The sequence below is a fragment of the Erithacus rubecula genome (assembly GCF_903797595.1).
Source record: "Erithacus rubecula genome assembly, chromosome: 14".
NCBI lineage: Eukaryota > Metazoa > Chordata > Aves > Passeriformes > Muscicapidae > Erithacus > Erithacus rubecula.
The window spans coordinates 675742-693505 of record NC_136666.1 but is presented as its reverse complement, the minus strand read 5'-3'; the positions used below and the strand labels follow the sequence as shown (position 1 = coordinate 693505).

General features: G+C 42.3%; 2 protein-coding genes across 4 annotated transcripts in view; both read right to left on the bottom strand.

Annotated features, from left to right (window-relative positions):
- Window positions 1-3401: 3401 nt before the first annotated feature.
- Window positions 3402-8509, bottom strand: FBXO22 (F-box protein 22). The gene is made up of 7 exons (XM_079317881.1): window positions 8335-8509; window positions 8113-8245; window positions 7288-7375; window positions 6794-6889; window positions 5790-5954; window positions 5333-5498; window positions 3402-4285 (listed from the first exon to the last, which is right to left on the bottom strand). The coding sequence occupies exons 1-7, from the start codon at window positions 8436-8438 to the stop codon at window positions 3856-3858; spliced, it is 1182 nt and encodes a 393-aa protein (XP_079174007.1). The 5' UTR covers window positions 8439-8509; the 3' UTR covers window positions 3402-3855.
- Window positions 8510-8615: 106 nt separating this feature from the next.
- UBE2Q2 (ubiquitin conjugating enzyme E2 Q2) overlaps window positions 8616-17764 on the bottom strand; it is a 43853-nt gene continuing 34704 nt past the window's right edge. For 2 of the 3 annotated variants that reach the window (XM_079317884.1, XM_079317883.1), the window contains 7 exons: window positions 17034-17094; window positions 14975-15065; window positions 14588-14646; window positions 13292-13340; window positions 12337-12432; window positions 11838-11904; window positions 8616-10204 (listed from right to left, as the gene is read on the bottom strand). In XM_079317884.1, coding sequence (XP_079174010.1) covers window positions 10173-10204; window positions 11838-11904; window positions 12337-12432; window positions 13292-13340; window positions 14588-14646; window positions 14975-15065; window positions 17034-17094 — 455 coding nt within the window. In that variant the 3' untranslated portion in view covers window positions 8616-10172. Of the gene's footprint in view, window positions 10205-11837; window positions 11905-12336; window positions 12433-13291; window positions 13341-14587; window positions 14647-14974; window positions 15066-17033; window positions 17095-17764 lie in introns of those variants that run through there. The other variant, XR_013775844.1, reaches the window with a different exon arrangement.

The following is a 17764-nucleotide window of genomic DNA, read 5'->3' as shown; positions in this document are numbered from 1 at the left end:
AGCAGGCAATACAAACCCTGTGAAATACCAAGTCAATCTCCTGCTCAGTTCCATCTTTGACATTGATACTCCACTGAACAAGAAGTTCTCTGCAGGTGTTTTTTAGAGTTGGGTGTTTTCCAACCCCGGGGTCTGCAGCCCTGAGTCCAGGTACTTCTGAACCCCAGATGCAGAGTCCTCAGCTACTCACTAGTGAAGAACAAAAGGCTTGAGATCGTGCTGCAAAGTTCCAAGGATAACTTTATTGTCCTTGAAGGGAATGCTGGCAACGGTCTAATTGTATCAGATAACAAAATACTTTATATAGGTTTCCAAAGGATTGAGTTTCTAACCAATAAAAACTACAACTTACAAACTAACCAATTATCTTAAAACTCTAAGTGAGAAAAGAACCAATTAACTTGTAATTTTAAGAGCCAATAGAAATCCTAAGAGATAACGGGGTTTTCGGTAGAGGAGGGGGGATTACGTTTGAAGGAATTTCTTTGTTTCATGGGATGGCATCCCAGGGATATGCTTTAGGGAGTGTAACATCTTCTACAGTTCTCCATTTTTAGAAAGAAAAAGTAGAAATTAGGAGGGGGTAATGACACTGACTTTTAAGGTAAAATTTTAACTAAAAATTAATTCAAAATCATATGTAACTATTTGTTCTTAAAAAATTTACTCCTCTTTGCCAATTTATTCTCATTTTATTACAACTACATATTACAGAAACATCCTATGAGATCTTTGGATAGTAACTTTAAAATAGAAGTATCAGTAATAGCTTCATGTTTGGTAATTGCTACTTAGGTGGTGTGAGTACAAGGTTATACATCTTGCCTATTGTTTTTTGTGTTTTTGAAACCTACAGATCAATTAATTGGATGATGCATAAAGAACAAATGTGCAGCAAAACATTTATATTAAAAACACTGGAAAAAACAATGTCTTTACCTTCATCAGCAAAACTATTACTCCTCCCTGCAGGTCTTTTGACTTAGCAAGTTTTAGTTTTTTTGTAACAAAATCAAAATCCAAATGTGGTCACTTAGGGACTCTGTTCTCTTGTTGGAAACACCTTACTATGAGCACTGTAACAACTGCAGATAAATTTTATCTTTATATCTTTGGAGCAGTCCCACTATTCACATTTGTCTCAATCACTGAATGCTCATTTAAGTAACTCTACCCACTTTAAAACCTCATGCTTGTTTCTTTTGAGTGGCAGAAGTATGGATTTTGGCACTGCAAAACTCTATCAATTATCTCTGCCTTTTGGTACATGCACTTTGTAATCAAATATATTTGGGGTTTTCTCAGTAGTTGTTGTGGTTGAAGAGCAAATAACAGCATGGGGGCAAAATGAATTTGGATAGCAAAATACTTTAATCACAGATGTTGCAATTTCATCACTTACACCACTTCCCTGTCACATGGAAGGCATGATGTGGCTGGGAGAGACAGTGTCGTGGTTCCAGCCATGTGCATGGTTCTAGGGTATTTTGGGCTCATCCCCACGCCTGGTGCTGGAAAGAATTGCTGGTGTCTGATGCAGACCCCCCCAGCCCTCCACCCCCTGTTCTCTACTGTGTTTACCTCTGAAGCTTCCTCAGCTCCAGCTCTTCCTGTGCCCTGCAGACCACCCTGGCAATTCAGGTTTAGCTGTGCCATTGTCTGAGCTCACCATCAACTCCTGTGACCTTCTGGCTAATTCTGCAGTGCTACTGAGGACACGTGGCTGATCACTCTCCAACTGTTCTAACACAGCAACCTGCTAACCTTCCTAGACTGGTCAGCATAGCTGATAGCACCAGGAATCTCATCTGCATAACATCTGTTCAACATGAAGGTTATGCAGACACCAAGGGCCAAATGGGACATTCTGGTTATGCTAAAATAACACAGTCATCTCCCACCAAGGGCTTCTCTGAAAATTCAACCATACTCCACTTCCAGATAGATTGCCTTCTAAATGAAGTAACTGAATGTTGTCCAACTCACACCCACACTTACTAATCTCCCATCCACAGATGGCCACTGGGACTTCACAGCTCATCCTAGCTTCTAATTCAAAAAACGTCATCAATACAGCCATGGGGAAGTGCTGTCTGCACTCAGCACACACTGACACCAACAGTTAATGCCCAGGACAGATACATCCCTACTAAAGCTTGTCAGGCCAAGTTCAGGAAAAGTTTTAACTAGACATGGGCATAAAGCTGCTAAGTTTTCCTTGGTACATTTAAAGCAAAAAATGCTACTTTGTTGTACAACATACAGTTAAGTATTTTTTGTACTACACTGAAAATGGTCCAGCTGCCTGATTTTGTATTTAGACATCTGGTGATATGGTGCAAAATTAATCTTAGTTTCTTGTCATTCTACTACTAAGTGAAAATAAAAGGGAGAAAAGAATTTTAAAAGCAGCAAATATATTATTAGCTATACTGAGACTATGCTGAATTTACTTAATTGACACTGCATGCCAGCTGCAGCAATCAAAACAGGTGAGTGATGTAAAAGCATAGGAAAAACAGAAGCACAACTCTCACTTAAAGTCTCTATATAAATATCATATAGCCAGATATTCTGTGTCCCACAGCCCCAAATTAAACAGAAAAAAACTTTCTAAAGAAACTTATAGATAGACTTATTTCTAAGCATTCTGGATTTAAAAGATTGTAATCACACTACAGGAGAAGAGGCAACCACTACTCTATTCTGAACCACACTGTTAAGTAACTGAAATTCAGTTCAAGGTGCTGAGTCCAGCTGTACTCTTAGCTGGACAACATCTTTAAATCAGAACTTTTTCTCTAAGAATAGAAGGCAAGGTATTTTGACATACTTCTATCTTTATTTAACAAGTACTTTGTTACTTTTCTCTAAAAATTTTCATTGATTTTATCTAGTAAAACTGTTCAGTTTTGTAAATAGGACTCTGGGAAAGTTCTGCATCTCTCTAGAAATAAAATCCAGGAATGGTAGATTTAACGTATCAGTAGTTTTCCTAGAGTGTTTTACATACACAGAGCACATCAAAGTACTGTTTCTTTGTACATTTGGGTTTGGGTTTGCCATTGGCACTAAATGGGCCAGGAGGGAATTGTCCTGCTCTACTCTGCTCTGGGGCAGTCTCCAGCCCTGAGGGCAGTTTTGGGCACCTCAATATTAAAAAAAGACATGAAGTCCAGAGGAATGCCATGAGGAAATGAAGGATCTGGAGGGGAAGCCTTATGGAGTGGCTGAGGACAACAGGTTTGCTCAGCCTGGAGGAGACTGAGGGGAGACCTCACTGTGGTCTTCAACATCTCTCTCTCATGACCAGTGACAGAACTCAAGAGAACAGTGTGAAGCTGAGTCAGGGAGGTTTAGGCTGGGTACCAGGAGAGTTTTTCACCCAGTGACTGGGCACGGGAACAGGCTCCCCAGGAAAGTGGTCAGAGCACCAAGCTCTGCCTGAGCTCAAGAAGAGTTTGGACAATGCTCTCAGACACACACTTGGTGGGATTCTTGGGGTGTTCTGTTCAGGACCAAGAGTTGGACTCAATGATCCTGATGGGTCCCTTCCAATTCAGCATATTCTATGATTTGTAGAAACCATTTTCATTTTGGAAGAAAGAAGCTTTCTTCAGCTGCAGAACTCCATCAAATATAATTTCTTGCAATTCTGATATGTACAGGGGATTACACAAAATGCAAGGTTTTCTCACAGATATTACAGTAAACTCTATTGCAACTACAAGACTCGATGATATTACCAAAAAGATGTTTATGTTTTGGAAGGGGCTTTGATTGCAAAATGTCCGCTCTTCCAGACTTCCCAGCTCTGGAATGAAACAAACAGCTCACTGAAGCATTAAACCTTACTTATACTTGGTTTGCTTTAGTTGAACCAAGGTGAATAAGAGTCATAACAGTGGTATAGCCATGGAGCAGGTCATCCTTTATGTCATTACATTCTCTTAATACGAAATTCCCAGTAACTATCCGATCACATCCTATTTCCCCGTGTCCAAAGAAGCCGAAGAGGGGGACATTTGGAAAAAGCTTCCTAAAAGCATCTGCTTCCATATTCTTTTTGGTTTTGTAATGGCGATATCCTCTGCCAACACAGGCAAACATGAAGCCAATGGTGTTGTGCTCGGGGATGTTTGCTGCTTTGAGGCGCTGCATGGCGGCTTCCGCTGTCCTCTCATCGGCCACGTTCTGGTCTAACAGGACAGTGGCACTCTGGATCTGGGCGCCGCTGAAAGCCAGCCCAACCACGCCGCAGGCATCGCCGGGCTGCGCGTGGCTGCTGAAAGGCAACAGGCACCGAGTTAGAGACCGTCTGCGGGAGTGCTCCTCACCTGACTGCACTACTGCTGCAGCACACGTGGGCTCAAAGCAGCCAACACTGCAGTGACTCTGATACCATCCAGAGTTAAAAAGCAAACCAAGGATTTAATATTTTAGTGCTGTTTTTGTGTAGCAACCTTTTGCAAGGAAAAGCTTCCACATCCATTACTAGGTATGAAGCGTAAACTTGTTTCACTCATGCCAAATGCAGCAGTTGGTGTATGTCACAGCTCTGTAATTCCAAGGAAACCACCAGTTAAACTAAAGACAAGCAAAGGCACTGAGGATTTATACATCGAAGCAGGGCAGCAGTCAGTAAACGTTTTGGATTCATGTTGCTTTAAATTGGTTGGTTGGGACACACGGGGTTAAGTAGTTCTGTACTTAACCTTTATCTGCAGTGACTTTATTTAAGGTCAGCTGTCAGCTCTGTTATCTGGGACAATAGTGCACCAGGCAAAATCAGATGCAAGAAAAACGTTGGTATCAGAGCAGACTCCTGATCCGCAGTGGCACGTGGAGCCCACAGACATGGCTGCACTGTGCTCCACAGGATGGGTGCCATGTCCTTCAGCAGCCAGGATGGCTCAGGTGAGCTCCTGGGACACAGCCCTGCTGTGTGTGCAGCTGCTGCTCCGTGCCCTGAGCCAAACCAGGCAGCTTCACAAACAAATCCTGGGCTCCATCACAATTGGAACTCATTTACCTGTGCTCCAGAGAAGAAATGTTGACTGCCACAAACACACAAAGGTATATGAAGCTGGGAATCTCCTTTTCGGTGGGTTTCCCCTAGCTGGATTTCCAGAACCCTAATTGTATAAGAGCCATACAAAGCTTCCAGCTTTTCTGGCTATATTACAGTGTAGCAGTTGGGACATTTTTCCCTTTAAGAAACTTATTTCACTACTGGTGAAGGGGATTTTCAATATAACTAGAAAGCTATGGATCTGCAGTGTTTCTCTCATTTTAAATATTTTTCATCATTTATCTCGAAAAAAATACCTACTTCTCAGAGGTCAGTGATGTAAAGCTCTCCACTTGTCCCCCAGCCAGGATGATGCTTTTCTCATTCAACGGATTGACTATTTGATGAAGAAATCGAGTAGCTCCAGTCTTCCAGGAGTTATAGCCAAACAGAAGCACAACACGAAGATCTGGGTTATTCTTCAGACCTACAAACAAAAGCCAATACTGATCCCCTTATTTTTAAATCCTGCATGCTTAAGTCCAACCATAGTTTCTCCTCAAACAATGTATGACACCTCAAAGTGATACACAGGGTAATTTATTCTTAGTACTCCAGCGACTGGGAGGAGCAGAGGGGCACAGTCACCAGCTGGAGCCCCACAGAGGCTCCTTGAACTCTGGAATGGAAGCTGCTGGTTCTACACAGAACTCTGGACTGGCACCTCAGAGAGCAGCACCTCACAAAAGGCCACGTAAAGGAGAGAAAAATGACATACCTGCTTCAGCAAATTTACTTTCATCAAAGACCCTGTTCTTCACATCTTTAGAAAAATGGAAGGTATGAATTTTCACCCCATCAATTTTGGGAAACAACAGAGCAAATCCAGCTTCACCCTCTTCAATTTCTTGAGGCTGATTGCTGCTCGAACCCATTGGGGTAACTAGAGAGACAAAACCAAGCATCTTGTGTTTGGAGATTCTAACACTTTCATTTACACTCTGACATGGGCAGAAAGAGGTTGAACAGCTCAGGTGATATAAACACGATAAACTATTTCCATAATAACTTATCAAACTGAAAACTGGTGCGATATTTTAATGTTTTGGGAGGATGAAACATGTAAGTCTTGCTGGCTACTGATGACATTGAAGTCAGCTTTGCACAGAGACATGGATATATTTACAGATATCCCTCCAGGCACACCAAATATCAAATATCAGGAAAATAAGAACAGTGCAATACAAGCCTTCCTTCCTCCTTCTGCAGGCATACAGTTTTTAAGGTGTCCTATAAGCATGTGATGACAGTAAAAAGCAAACTGACACAAAAATTTAGAGTATATTATTAAAATACGGCAATGACAACAATCAAATATCTTACTTATGATGTGGGAAATTAATTTAGAGGTGAAAAACTATAAAAAACCAACTTTTTAGTGATAAAAGTGAAGCATGAGAAAAAGCCTGCCACCAGAAGCTGTGAATTTTCTTTCCAGTTCTTGCATATGCTAGGCCATTACAAACAGGTATACATCAGGACAGTTAGTCACAATATGACTGAAACGTTTACACAAACCCAAGCAACATTCAGTAAGTACATTAAGGTGCCAGGGAAAACTGCCTGCCCAATTAAATTTAATTATAATTGCAATACGTGAAGTAAGCACCATGTCACTTAGCAGAGACACTGTGAACTTCTTAAAATCGAAGCCAATCTGAATAGTGTGGGAAATGACACCTTCAAGCTGACCTCTCAAAAACCCACGTGTTTTGCTCCTACCTACAATTCCTGGGGTGACCAGTCCAAGAACCTGGCATCGCTTTGGCAACAACTTTTCAAGTGCGAGTGCTGTTTCTTTACTGTTTCTTTTTCTGGCTGTTAAAATAAAAAAACAGTATCACCATCAGTAAAAGCGTGTTGTGAGCAAATCCCAGAGGCAGCCCCGTCCTGTTTAAGCAATGCTGCCCATCAGTGGCCGCCCTGGTAACAGCAGGCAGGGTTGTGCAGCTCCCTAAGAGCACAGGGCTGCAGACAAACACACTCAGCATCCTCCACAGGAGGGAAAGGACAGGGAAAAGGGAAAGTCCGTGCACGTTAACACATCTGTGAGCTGCTTCGTAGCACAAATGCAATACTACACAGTCATGGTTTCTGCAAAACATTTCCTTCCCACTGAAATCAGAACTCAGAGAATTAATTCTCTTTCAGCTGACTATGCTCTACTTACATCCCAGCATATCTTTCAGTGGGAGTGAGTTTGGCCGAGGCTTTACCTTTCTTTTGCTCATGGCACTCCTCGTGCCCGCTGAAGGTCTCTGTATCGGCGATGTAGAGCACGGTCTGGGGCAGCACGTGCACCTTCTGCAAAGACACAGGCGGAGGAGTACATGAGAGGGACGGAGTGGAGGAAAACTAGGGGCAGAAACCGAGGAGAAACTGCTCCTGCTCCACCGCCAGCCCACGCTGGTCCCTCCCCCTCACCAGGCTCCTGTCAGCCAACAGACAGCCTGTCACTAGCCTCAGAAATACCCAGGTTTAGTCAGTGAGTAGGCAGCGCAGGCGGGAAGCTGACCCAAACCTCACACGAGCAAGAACAGCTCTGCAGACTGGCCCCATGACTCTGCTCCTTTTTTTTCGCACTCTCTAAACTCCTTGCATTTGTGGTTGTCGGCTACTGCTCCATCTGTGTTGACGCTGGGAAACAGTGCACAGGTGCTTCAGGTCCTCCTTGTCCCAGTTAGTTTAACACTGAACTGCTGCGGCCTGTCTACCGCTTAAAATCCCGCCATGAATCTTTGTGTAGAGAAGACTCAGCACCAGGTTAATAGTGGAAAGAAATCCTGGCAGACAGAGAAGCCCTGGAGTGTTTATTCAGTGTCTCCCAGCCTATGAGGGTTTACCTCTTAACAAGATTGCCGCGATGAACAGATGTGCCCTGAACTGCAAATCCTGGGCGTTTTGAGCGGCGCATTAACACGCAACACTTGAACTGTCAGAACCACCTACGGCTCCAAGCACGTCCCTTGTGCGGGCGGGAGGAAGAAGCGCATTCAGTGTTTAACGGGAGGCGCCGAGCCCGCGCCCCTCGCGCCCCTCACCTCGAGCTCGCGGGCCAGCGCGCGCACCAGCGCGTGGTTCTCGCCGGGGCCCGGCTCCAGCGCCGACACCCACGCGATTCGCTGCCGCGTCCGCAGCGTCCGCCGGGCACACTCCCTCCATAGCCGGCACACGCTGCAACACAACACGGACACATCGCGTCGGCCGCGCCGCCCCCGCCAAGCGGAGCCGGCGGCCGCCCACCCCACGGCGCCGGCCCTTACCAGGCGGCGCGCAGCAGCGCCTTGGTGGGCAGGAAGCCGAGGACGCGCTCCACCACCTCGGCGAGGTTAGCGAGAACGTAGCCGCCCTTGGCCGCGGATTCCATGGCCCCGCAGCCTACCCAGCGCCCTGCGTCACCCGCGCGCCGCCGCGCCTGAGGCAACTTCCGGTCAGCGAGCGCGGGCACAAGCCGCCGCACGGGCGTCGCCTAGCGGCCGGGAGGAGCCGCTTCGCTCCCACCGCCCCCCTTCCCACACCCCACGCCCCAGCACGGACACAGCACTTCGTAAAATGCTTTTTATTCATAAACTTGATGCAAGTTTACAAATTACTGTACATTGCCAAGGAACTCTGCCAGAAGAAAAGGAACCCAAACCGAAGCATGCGCCGCAGGGCGGAGGCCGGCGCAGCCCCGCCGCACCCGGCACTCGCCCAGCGCCCCGGGCAGCAGCACGGGGCAGCGGCAGCCGTGCCAAACCTCGCCCCTCCTTCCCTTCGAGCTAAAAACTGGATCTAGAAGCAAATGCACAAGGACCCGCGGGCGCCTGATAGAGAAAAGAGCACAAGTTCGATAGTCAACTAAAATAAAAACCATAAAAACATGCTTCTGCACTTCTGGAAGTGCTTAATCCATGGAACACAGCCTTCGCTCGGGCCCGAGGGGTGCACGGGCCTAAGGACTGGAACTACAACCAAAATAGAGTCGATTCTGGTAAGGCAATGAAATTGTGTGAGTACACAGACCCAGATTCATCTCCTAATAAAGAACAGTTCCCATTAGTCTTTCAATAACAAAACCACCGTCATGAATATGGCAGCATTTCTTATACCTCTGAATTGGATGATGTGTTTTTGTACTTTATTGTAGCTTTTATATAAAAAAATTTCTTTCAAGGACTTTCATCTCAATTTGTGCCAATCGCTTTATAAGTTCATTAGTTTAGAAATGATTGCAACAACCCGTTAATAAAATGGAACACCTAAAAAGGTTTTTAGTATTTTAAATAACTTCAAGCTTCATACTGTGGCTCTTCTTGTTAAGGAGGTTGAGCCAACAAGTAGCAGGAACAGCCCAGCAAGTTCTGATGCCCCAGTGGAAGTGACTAGTTACAAGGTTTTATTGGCACAGCCTTGCTCTGCATAAAAACAGAAAACTGAAACAAAATAAAGAAAAAAACGAACAAAAAAAAAAAAAGATAATCTAAACAAAGAGCATCTTTTCCAATAAACAGTTCATATTCTCATACAGCCATGAAAAAATGTTTAATGACTTAACATACATGTGTTTTTCCTATATCATTAATTTGGAAAATACTACAAACGCTGTCATTTTAGACCAGAAAAACTACTGTGATTTGCAAGACCTGACATTTCCTAAAACAGTATTAAACAATGTATTAAACTTCTTGGCTTTAAATGAAACAATACAACGCAAGTCTCTGCAGTCTGCATTTTGCAAAAAGTAAGAAATACACACAAGTGTGTGAACAACTCACTCTTATTGTATGATCTTTAGTAAGTCAATAGCCTGCTGCAGGGAGAGCTTATACTTTCAAATAAAAAAAGGGAGAAGGGAGGGCATGGCCCAGATCTGCTTAATCCATAAGAACAAATATGGTAAAGGCCCAAACTGCTCAGTCCAGATGCCTAAGAAGAGCGGAATGGTAAGGCTGTAACTTATACTGTACGTGTCAGTTGACAGATTATCCACTAACTTATCTAATAGCTAAAGTCCTCAGTACAGCTGTTATAGGGGCACTCATAGCTTGAGTCTGTGTGTTGGAAAACATAAAGAGCTTGTTTTGTTGACATTGGTCCAGGTGTACAACAGTCCTCGGCATTAGCCATCTTCTTTAGGAGGAGTGTACCAGCCTGTGGAGAACAGAGACATGTTAGGCACCGATGCTGCTGTGTCCAGACCATCCCACTCTCCACCTGTGGGAGAGGGAAGCCTTCCCTGGCTCACACCTTCCCTCAAAGCAGGCCAATCCAGTGCCCTAAATGTGAGCTGGCAGCAGTGGAGACAAATCATGTGGCACATTCCAGTAGCAGACTCTGAGTTTGGGTGTGCACACACAATTTCTGTGGCAGCAGCTACCCTGAGCTGGACAAGCTGAACCCCAACAAGAGGAAGCTGCTGAAGGAGGAACACTGCTCTACCCAAACTTAATAGAAGAGATGTAAAACCCAGGTCTTCAAGCTACTTAAAACACAGACATACAAGCAGACTGCACTGGGACACTTACATAAATCCCATTTTGTGTACTGCAGAGCAAGGCAGGCACTAGCAACTGAATAGTTTATCCTACTTCTGCAAATTCTACTGTAGGAATAAGCTCAGAAATGTCAGTTGAATAACTGGTCTCCTGACAATTTGGCATGTTTAGCAGCTGAATCATACCTGATCAAATGTGCACTGCTTTTCCTAGAGACTTCCAGAGCTCCAATCTCAATTCTCCCAGCCCCTCTTGTAACATTTCCTCTAATGTGTGTACAGTGACAGGGCCTGTTTGTGCTGTCCCAGACAGCATGTAGCAGCTCTAAGCTCAAAACACCTTTCACAGCAGCACTGAGTACTGTGAATGCTTTGTGTACAGCTCCTGAGGCAGGACTGATCACTTGTAGCACAAACTAAAATAGCAAAAGGCTCAGTTAACATCAAGATCAAAATGCTGTAAAATTGGAGAGCATGTTAAAGTCACTCTTTGATCTTCCTGCCAAGAGTACAGTGTTATGTTCTGTGTTAGCAGCAGGGAGGCTGAGGTGCTCACTGCAGTCACAACCACATTCACAATAACCTGGATACCTTGAAGACACTGTCCAGCCCAGAGTACAGAACATCACAGGCTCCCTCATCACAAGACCAGGGTACCAATTCTGCTGACTACCTTTATGTAACAGGTAAGCTACTTAAACCTTTTATGGCCTCAGGCTTCTCACAGTGCCACAGTAAATTCAATTACAGCTGAAGCACTTGCACACAGGTTTTATGCAGCAGAAAGACTTTAAATAGAGTAAAAAAAGCTCAAACTGAAACAGGTGTCTTCCAGCTAGCACACCTCACTTGGACTTCTTGTACTTTTTTCGTCTCAGGTTTTTTCCCCCTACTTCCTCTCTTCCTTAATGATTATTTCCACTAGGTTCTTGACACATTGAAACAAAATCTTTAATGGAAAGGGATAAATTTCCAGCAGATACTTCACCAATATTAAAGAGTCCTTAACAATGAAGTTTCTAGATCAATTGGCTGAAAATGAAATGGAGCTGCCTTTCAAGAAGCAGCAGGAACACACATACAGCAATCAAGAAAGCTGGTAAAGTTGCAATGATTGCAGTCAAGTTATTTGAACACTACTGTTTTTCTATTGCAAAAAAAAAAGGAAGAAATATTTATGGTGTTCCCAAGCAAAAGTAAAACACTTCTTCACTTCAAGTTTCTCTGTGGCCAAGCACCAATTCCCAGGGTGCTGTCCAGACAAGAACAAAGCAGCAAAAACATACATACCATTTTTCTCATGTATTTGTACTAGTGACTTATATGACTGCTGTGCTCTTGCTAGATTATATTGATTCTGAAAGGAGAAAAAACCAACATCAAAACTTGCATCTAGACACGCAACACTCAAGAACAGTTCTAACAAGGAAATTCTACAGTGGGCTTAAAAATAAAGTTCATGCACAATGTCAGAACATTGTTGGCTTTCAAGATTCCCTTCTCAGAGCCACAAATTCCAAATCCTCCCAATTACGATCCTCCCTCCCTTGCCCATACAAAGATAGCAAAAGCCTACCTTGCCCATCCCAAGGCTTTATCCATTTCATATGTTTGTAATTATATAAACAATTTCTAATTGCCAATAAAATCCTCACAGAGGCACCAGACAATTCAAAATGCATATATATTTACAGTAGCAATTCTGTCATTAAGCACCTTCTGTGCAAGTCAGCAAGGAAATGGATGCCCACCATCAATTATTGTAATTGATAAAACTCAGCACATTTACCTTATTGGCTCCAAACTGTACTCTGGCTTTTCCTTTGACTAAAGTGGCATTGATCTGCATGATGACTGATTCTATTGAGTAGGCACTGCTCCAGCCCTGGAGGAGGAAAGGAATATTAACACACAACACGTACTTGCTTCTTGTGCTCACCTTGCAAATCTATTTTGGAATGTGTGCTTTGGGACTCTCTTTTCTGCATTCTAGTTTTAACTACTTCTTTTCAGTTAACTTTTATTTTCCACAGAAAATCTGTAAAATGATATACAGTCCTAGTACTAGAACTTGTAAGAAGAACGAAAAGGCTGAATCACATTTCCAAAGACAGAAACAAAAAAGCTCCATCCTTACAGCATTGACATATTTTCAGCAATTCTGTCACAACAGAAATTACAACTCACTTTTCCAAGAAGCAAAAAAGACTGATGTCTAATGAAGTCAATTCATTAGAATTGGAAGAATTCCGCTCATCTCTGGCATTGCTTTACCTTCCAGAGCTCACAAGAGTTTCTGCTAGAGCCTGCAAGTTACTTCATTCATTTACTTATTTTAGGGAGAAAAATCACTCTGTCTACAGAAATCATCTATGACTGAAATTGTCTGCATTCCTCACTTTTCCAGAGCTGACTTGATGCAGTTGAAGAGGCTTCTAGAAAAGAAAACATGTCTTGCTCCCCAGAATTCACTCTTCACACTGCCAATTCACAGAAATTTTGAGCTCCAAGCTGACATGCTTGCACTTCCTGCCTCTTCCTCACATCTCTTGTGAGCCATCCGAGGCAGAAAAGATCTCAAAAAATATCAGCAAGGCAAATCTTGTGGGATTGAGGTTTTCCACCACATTTCCTTTGGAGTGTGCAATTTATTCCACACAGGGATCCTTGAACTCAAGGAGAAGCACCAATTGTCATTATTTTCAGGCATGTTTTATTACCCAGATAACAGAGCTCATATTCACCTGTTTAGTAAGAAGTTCCATGCATAATGCACCTCCACCTAGGACATACCTAGAAACAAATGTGAAAGGAAATATACTTGACATCAGCAGTCAGTCAAAAAATGCAAGTGTTCACAGCACTTTAAGCTCTTGCCACCTTGGCTGTTCAATTCTTAGTTCATAAAGCTGAAATGCCCTTTAACCAGCAATAAATTGTAACTAGTTAGCCTTGTTATATGTAAGCAAAGAAAATTAGCACTGTGAGGCAAAAAAAAAAAAAGCTGTTTGCTAACTAGACTTCATTTAAACCAGTGACTGCGCTGGTCTGCACAACTGCAGAGACCATGGAAAAAGGAAAGTTAATTTTTATGTCTATTCTACATATATGTAATACTGATGTGTAGCTAAAAGAAACCAACAAAATTCAATTCTGTAAAGAAGTTTAGCACCTCTTCAAACAATATAGATGCGCTTGTAAATATGAGATAACCAGATCTTTTCTTGATCTTTTCCTGCAACTAACTTTTAAAAATTTCAGAAACCCTTTATCCATTGTGCTGAGGTTCAGCAGAACACCTGAGCATGACAAAACCTACACCAAGGGAAGAGAATTTACCACTGCCAAAATGTATTCTCCTCCACAATCCAGACATTTAAACCTCATGCATCCATATGACATTCAGAGGGAAATGACCACTTTTTTCATTCTAGAAAGAAGTCTGAGTATAATCAAATTAGAATTCAATGAGTTTTCTGGTGTTTGAGTCCGCTTGTTTAGTTTTGAGAGAGCAGCACCCCTCATGAAACCTATTTAACTGCACTAACTATTTACTGAATTCAAGAAGAATATATGGCAATTCAAATCCAATCAGAATCAGCATCAGCTATCACAGACTGCATTTTCAAATGCAGATATCATTTCCTGTCACCAGGAGATGCATAAAAGTCTTGGAAGGTGAATTTAATCATCTCTCCATGGATATATATAAGTGGCACAGACAGCACTTTAAACATGCTTTAGATGACATTTGGAGCATGTTTTGAATTAAATTTAGTGGGTTTGGATTAGCATTTGAGCAATTTTAAAACAAACTTTATGGCAGTGTTACCAGAAGAGAGAGAGAGAGCTCAGACTTTACAGCAGACTGGAGGCAATACAGAGCTCAAGCCCCATTCAAAGCACCCTACAACAGGAGAAGGAACAGCAATGTTCACCCCCTAGGGGTCATGTCTTACACATTATGGCAGGCACAGAGCTTTTCAAGTTGTGACACTTTTACCACAAAGCAGAATTTCTGTAGAACACCTCAAACCTACCCTCCCGTGAGCACAGGAGACACCACTCGCACAAAGGGAGGATCAAAAGGGAAGTTATCCTGAAAAGAATAAAAAAACAGACTAAGGAAAATGCTGTGACATTGCTTCCCAAACAGAAAATATTTCTATAGCCTTATTTGTCAAGTCAGATTTGAAGTACTACAATTTTTCAGTTCTGTAAAAATTCACTTTCCATAGTACTGGTTAAAAAGCATTTTTTTGGGACGCTTCAGTGCCAAACTTAAAAGTTAGTTTTCTTTTTTTTTTCTTCCTGCTGTTTAATGCTACAGACCCATTATTACACAAGTAATAGCTGAGGATCATTTCAGTCACTTTCTATAGTAAGCCTCAAAATTAACTGCAGCTTTTCATCCCACAGACACTTACCTTAAAAGAAAAGTTCAGTAAAATGTATTCTACACCTTCTTTTTCTTTTAAGACCTGAAGATCACTATGCAGTGGGCTATCAGGATCAACCCTATAAAAGCAGCAGGGGAGAGATCATGGATGAAGTTAGTATTTTCAGTACCTGCAAACAGTAAATTCCTCTTAAAGACTTCCTATGTACTTGTAGTTTAAGGGGAACTATAGGAAATTCTTGCTCCTTTTTTCCAAGTAAAAACTTTGCCATGAGATCAGGATGAAAACATGCTAAAATGTACTACATTTCCAATGCTATCAAGTGTTGCTTAAGCACAGCACAAAATAATGTTTGTTTGAAAAGAGTAATTTTAATTCTCTTCAGTTCAGTTGTGTTCAAATAAGAGGGGAAAAAAAACAGGAAAACTGTAGTCATCTATTTTTCAGCACATAGTTAGTGAATCCTTTATGGAATATGTAATTGTAGTTCTGCATCAGCTGTTGAAAGTAATCAGCATCAGCAGAAGTACTAAAGCCAGCAGCTTCTGCTCAGCAGAATTTCAACAACTGTTTGTTCCAAAATGCTGGTGGTGAGCAGCCTGGCCATTAATTCAGACATGACTGGGTTAATCCCACCAAGCTCTGATACCCCATCAGCTTGTAAATACCAGAGACTAGTCAAAAACACCTGCAGCAAGCCAAAAGCAGACATTAAAAGGGACTGAAAGGCCTTGGCTACAGCTGAAACTACAAAATTATTAGATCTCATTTCAGAACTTCTGTCCCTATCCTACCAGTGTGAAGTTATTTCAGAAAAAAAATCTTGCAGTGCTTAGGAACCTCTCATTTCAAGCCATGGCTTTTGCTGGGCCAGTTGCAAGGGACTTGTTCTAGTAACAACACTGGTTCTTCTTCCCACAGGCTCATTCATTTGACATCTACCCCTCAGCTACTCTGCACACACTGCATTTGCCTCCCGACACTTTTTGCTGCAATAAACAAACACAATACTTCTCTTAGACTTTCTGGAAGACATTTGCTACATGCACTCCACTTCCTCTTTTCTTATGGCAGAAAATGAGACCTGTTCACAGCATCTGAACAGAGGTTTCAAATCACTGCACATGGTTTGAGCACTTGGTTACAGAAGTGCACAATAGGAAAGGCCTCCAATAATGTGACACAGATTTCTGTGATGTGCCATTTCTGCCGTTTTCAGCTTCAAAACATGCCCATGGTTACACCAAGAAGGAAACAAAACTATTTCAGCAGCTGCTGACTAGTTTGCACAACTTTCACCCCTAGGACAAGGCATCAGTTCCGACAGGCAGGTCAACTACTGTGCTGAAACAGCCTCTGTCCAACTCCTCCCAGGCTGAACCCATTGAAGCTCTTTCCTCCATTCCAGATGTTGCAGGCACCCAGCACAGTTTGGGTAGGCTGTTCCTCTCTTTAGGGTACTGTATAGGGATCCTTCTATCAGGAGGAATTTCACTCTAACACCTCTAGGATTGAAGTTATTGGACTATGGACGTAACAAGGTGAGTTATGTATTGCTTTTTTCACTTTGTGTATTAGGTCATGACAGAAGACAAGGTACGTATAATTATATAACTCTCATTTATGTGATAGCTTAACATTGCAGTTCTATGCATCTTTAACTGTAGAAATAAACTAACAACACTCAGTTCTATTCTTTCCTACATCTTAAATGAAACTAGAAGCTGGATTTTCCTGTCATTAAAAAAATAAAATAATGTAAAAATTCTTGAAAAAAATTGTCATTTAAGGCTGCATATTTTGGAGCAGTTTTAGAATTGAACAGTAATGACAGTTAATACAATACACAGTGTTGGCAGTGAAAAGCAAGTCTGTCTTTTTGCCAGCTCAATTCCTGAAGTTCCATCTCTACACATTTCTATGTATCAGAATTACAGCCACCATTTAGTGGCTACAATTACCACTAATGCTACTACTATTGTAACACATTGTTATATGCTCTGGCTAGAGATACTCATTCATCAAGAATCTCTCCAGCAATAATAAAACAGATTGTTCAGAACATGTAAAAAGCTTATTAACTTACTTGAGAAGCTTAACATGCCACTCATACAAGCTGTCATTTACCAGTTCCACTGAATATATCCCTGTAGAAACAGTAGATGGAATTAATTATGCACTAAAAGTGCAGATAGAAAACTTAGCAGAAACATTCTTTGTTTTTAAATATGAGTACTGTCAGCAGATGTAAGCAATGGGTACAATACTGATTCCAAGGCACATCCTTGCTCCAGAAGCAGATGCACTTCTGAGCAACTACAAGGAAAGTGTTTTCACTTTTTTTCACTGTTAAAAAATTCCATATTAATCACATTTTTTCCTGATACTTAACCATTTCACCTTCAAACTTTCCACAACTACAACTCCAGCTTGTTTATTACTCACTATATTTTACACCCAGTACACTCCCAATGTGTTTTTAAGACACTTCACAACACAGTGTGAGTGTGGAGCATTGTTTCACAGGTTCTCATGAGTACAGGCACACCAGGACAGCGTATGCAGCACAAACCCCCAAAAAAGGGGATCCTGCAGTGGATGAAGCACATTCCCAACAGCTGAGTGAGGAAGCCAGGAAACTGCATCTGAAGAATGGAATGGGCTGTGGAAGCCAGCTGGTGACTTTCAGCCTGTTTATTTGAAGTATAGTAAACAACAGTTGTGCATTTCACTCCCAGGCAAGGATGGAAATGATCTGCCATTTTCCTGTATATTCAGAGCTTCCTCTCTGCATAAATTCACAAGCAGCTCTGGAAA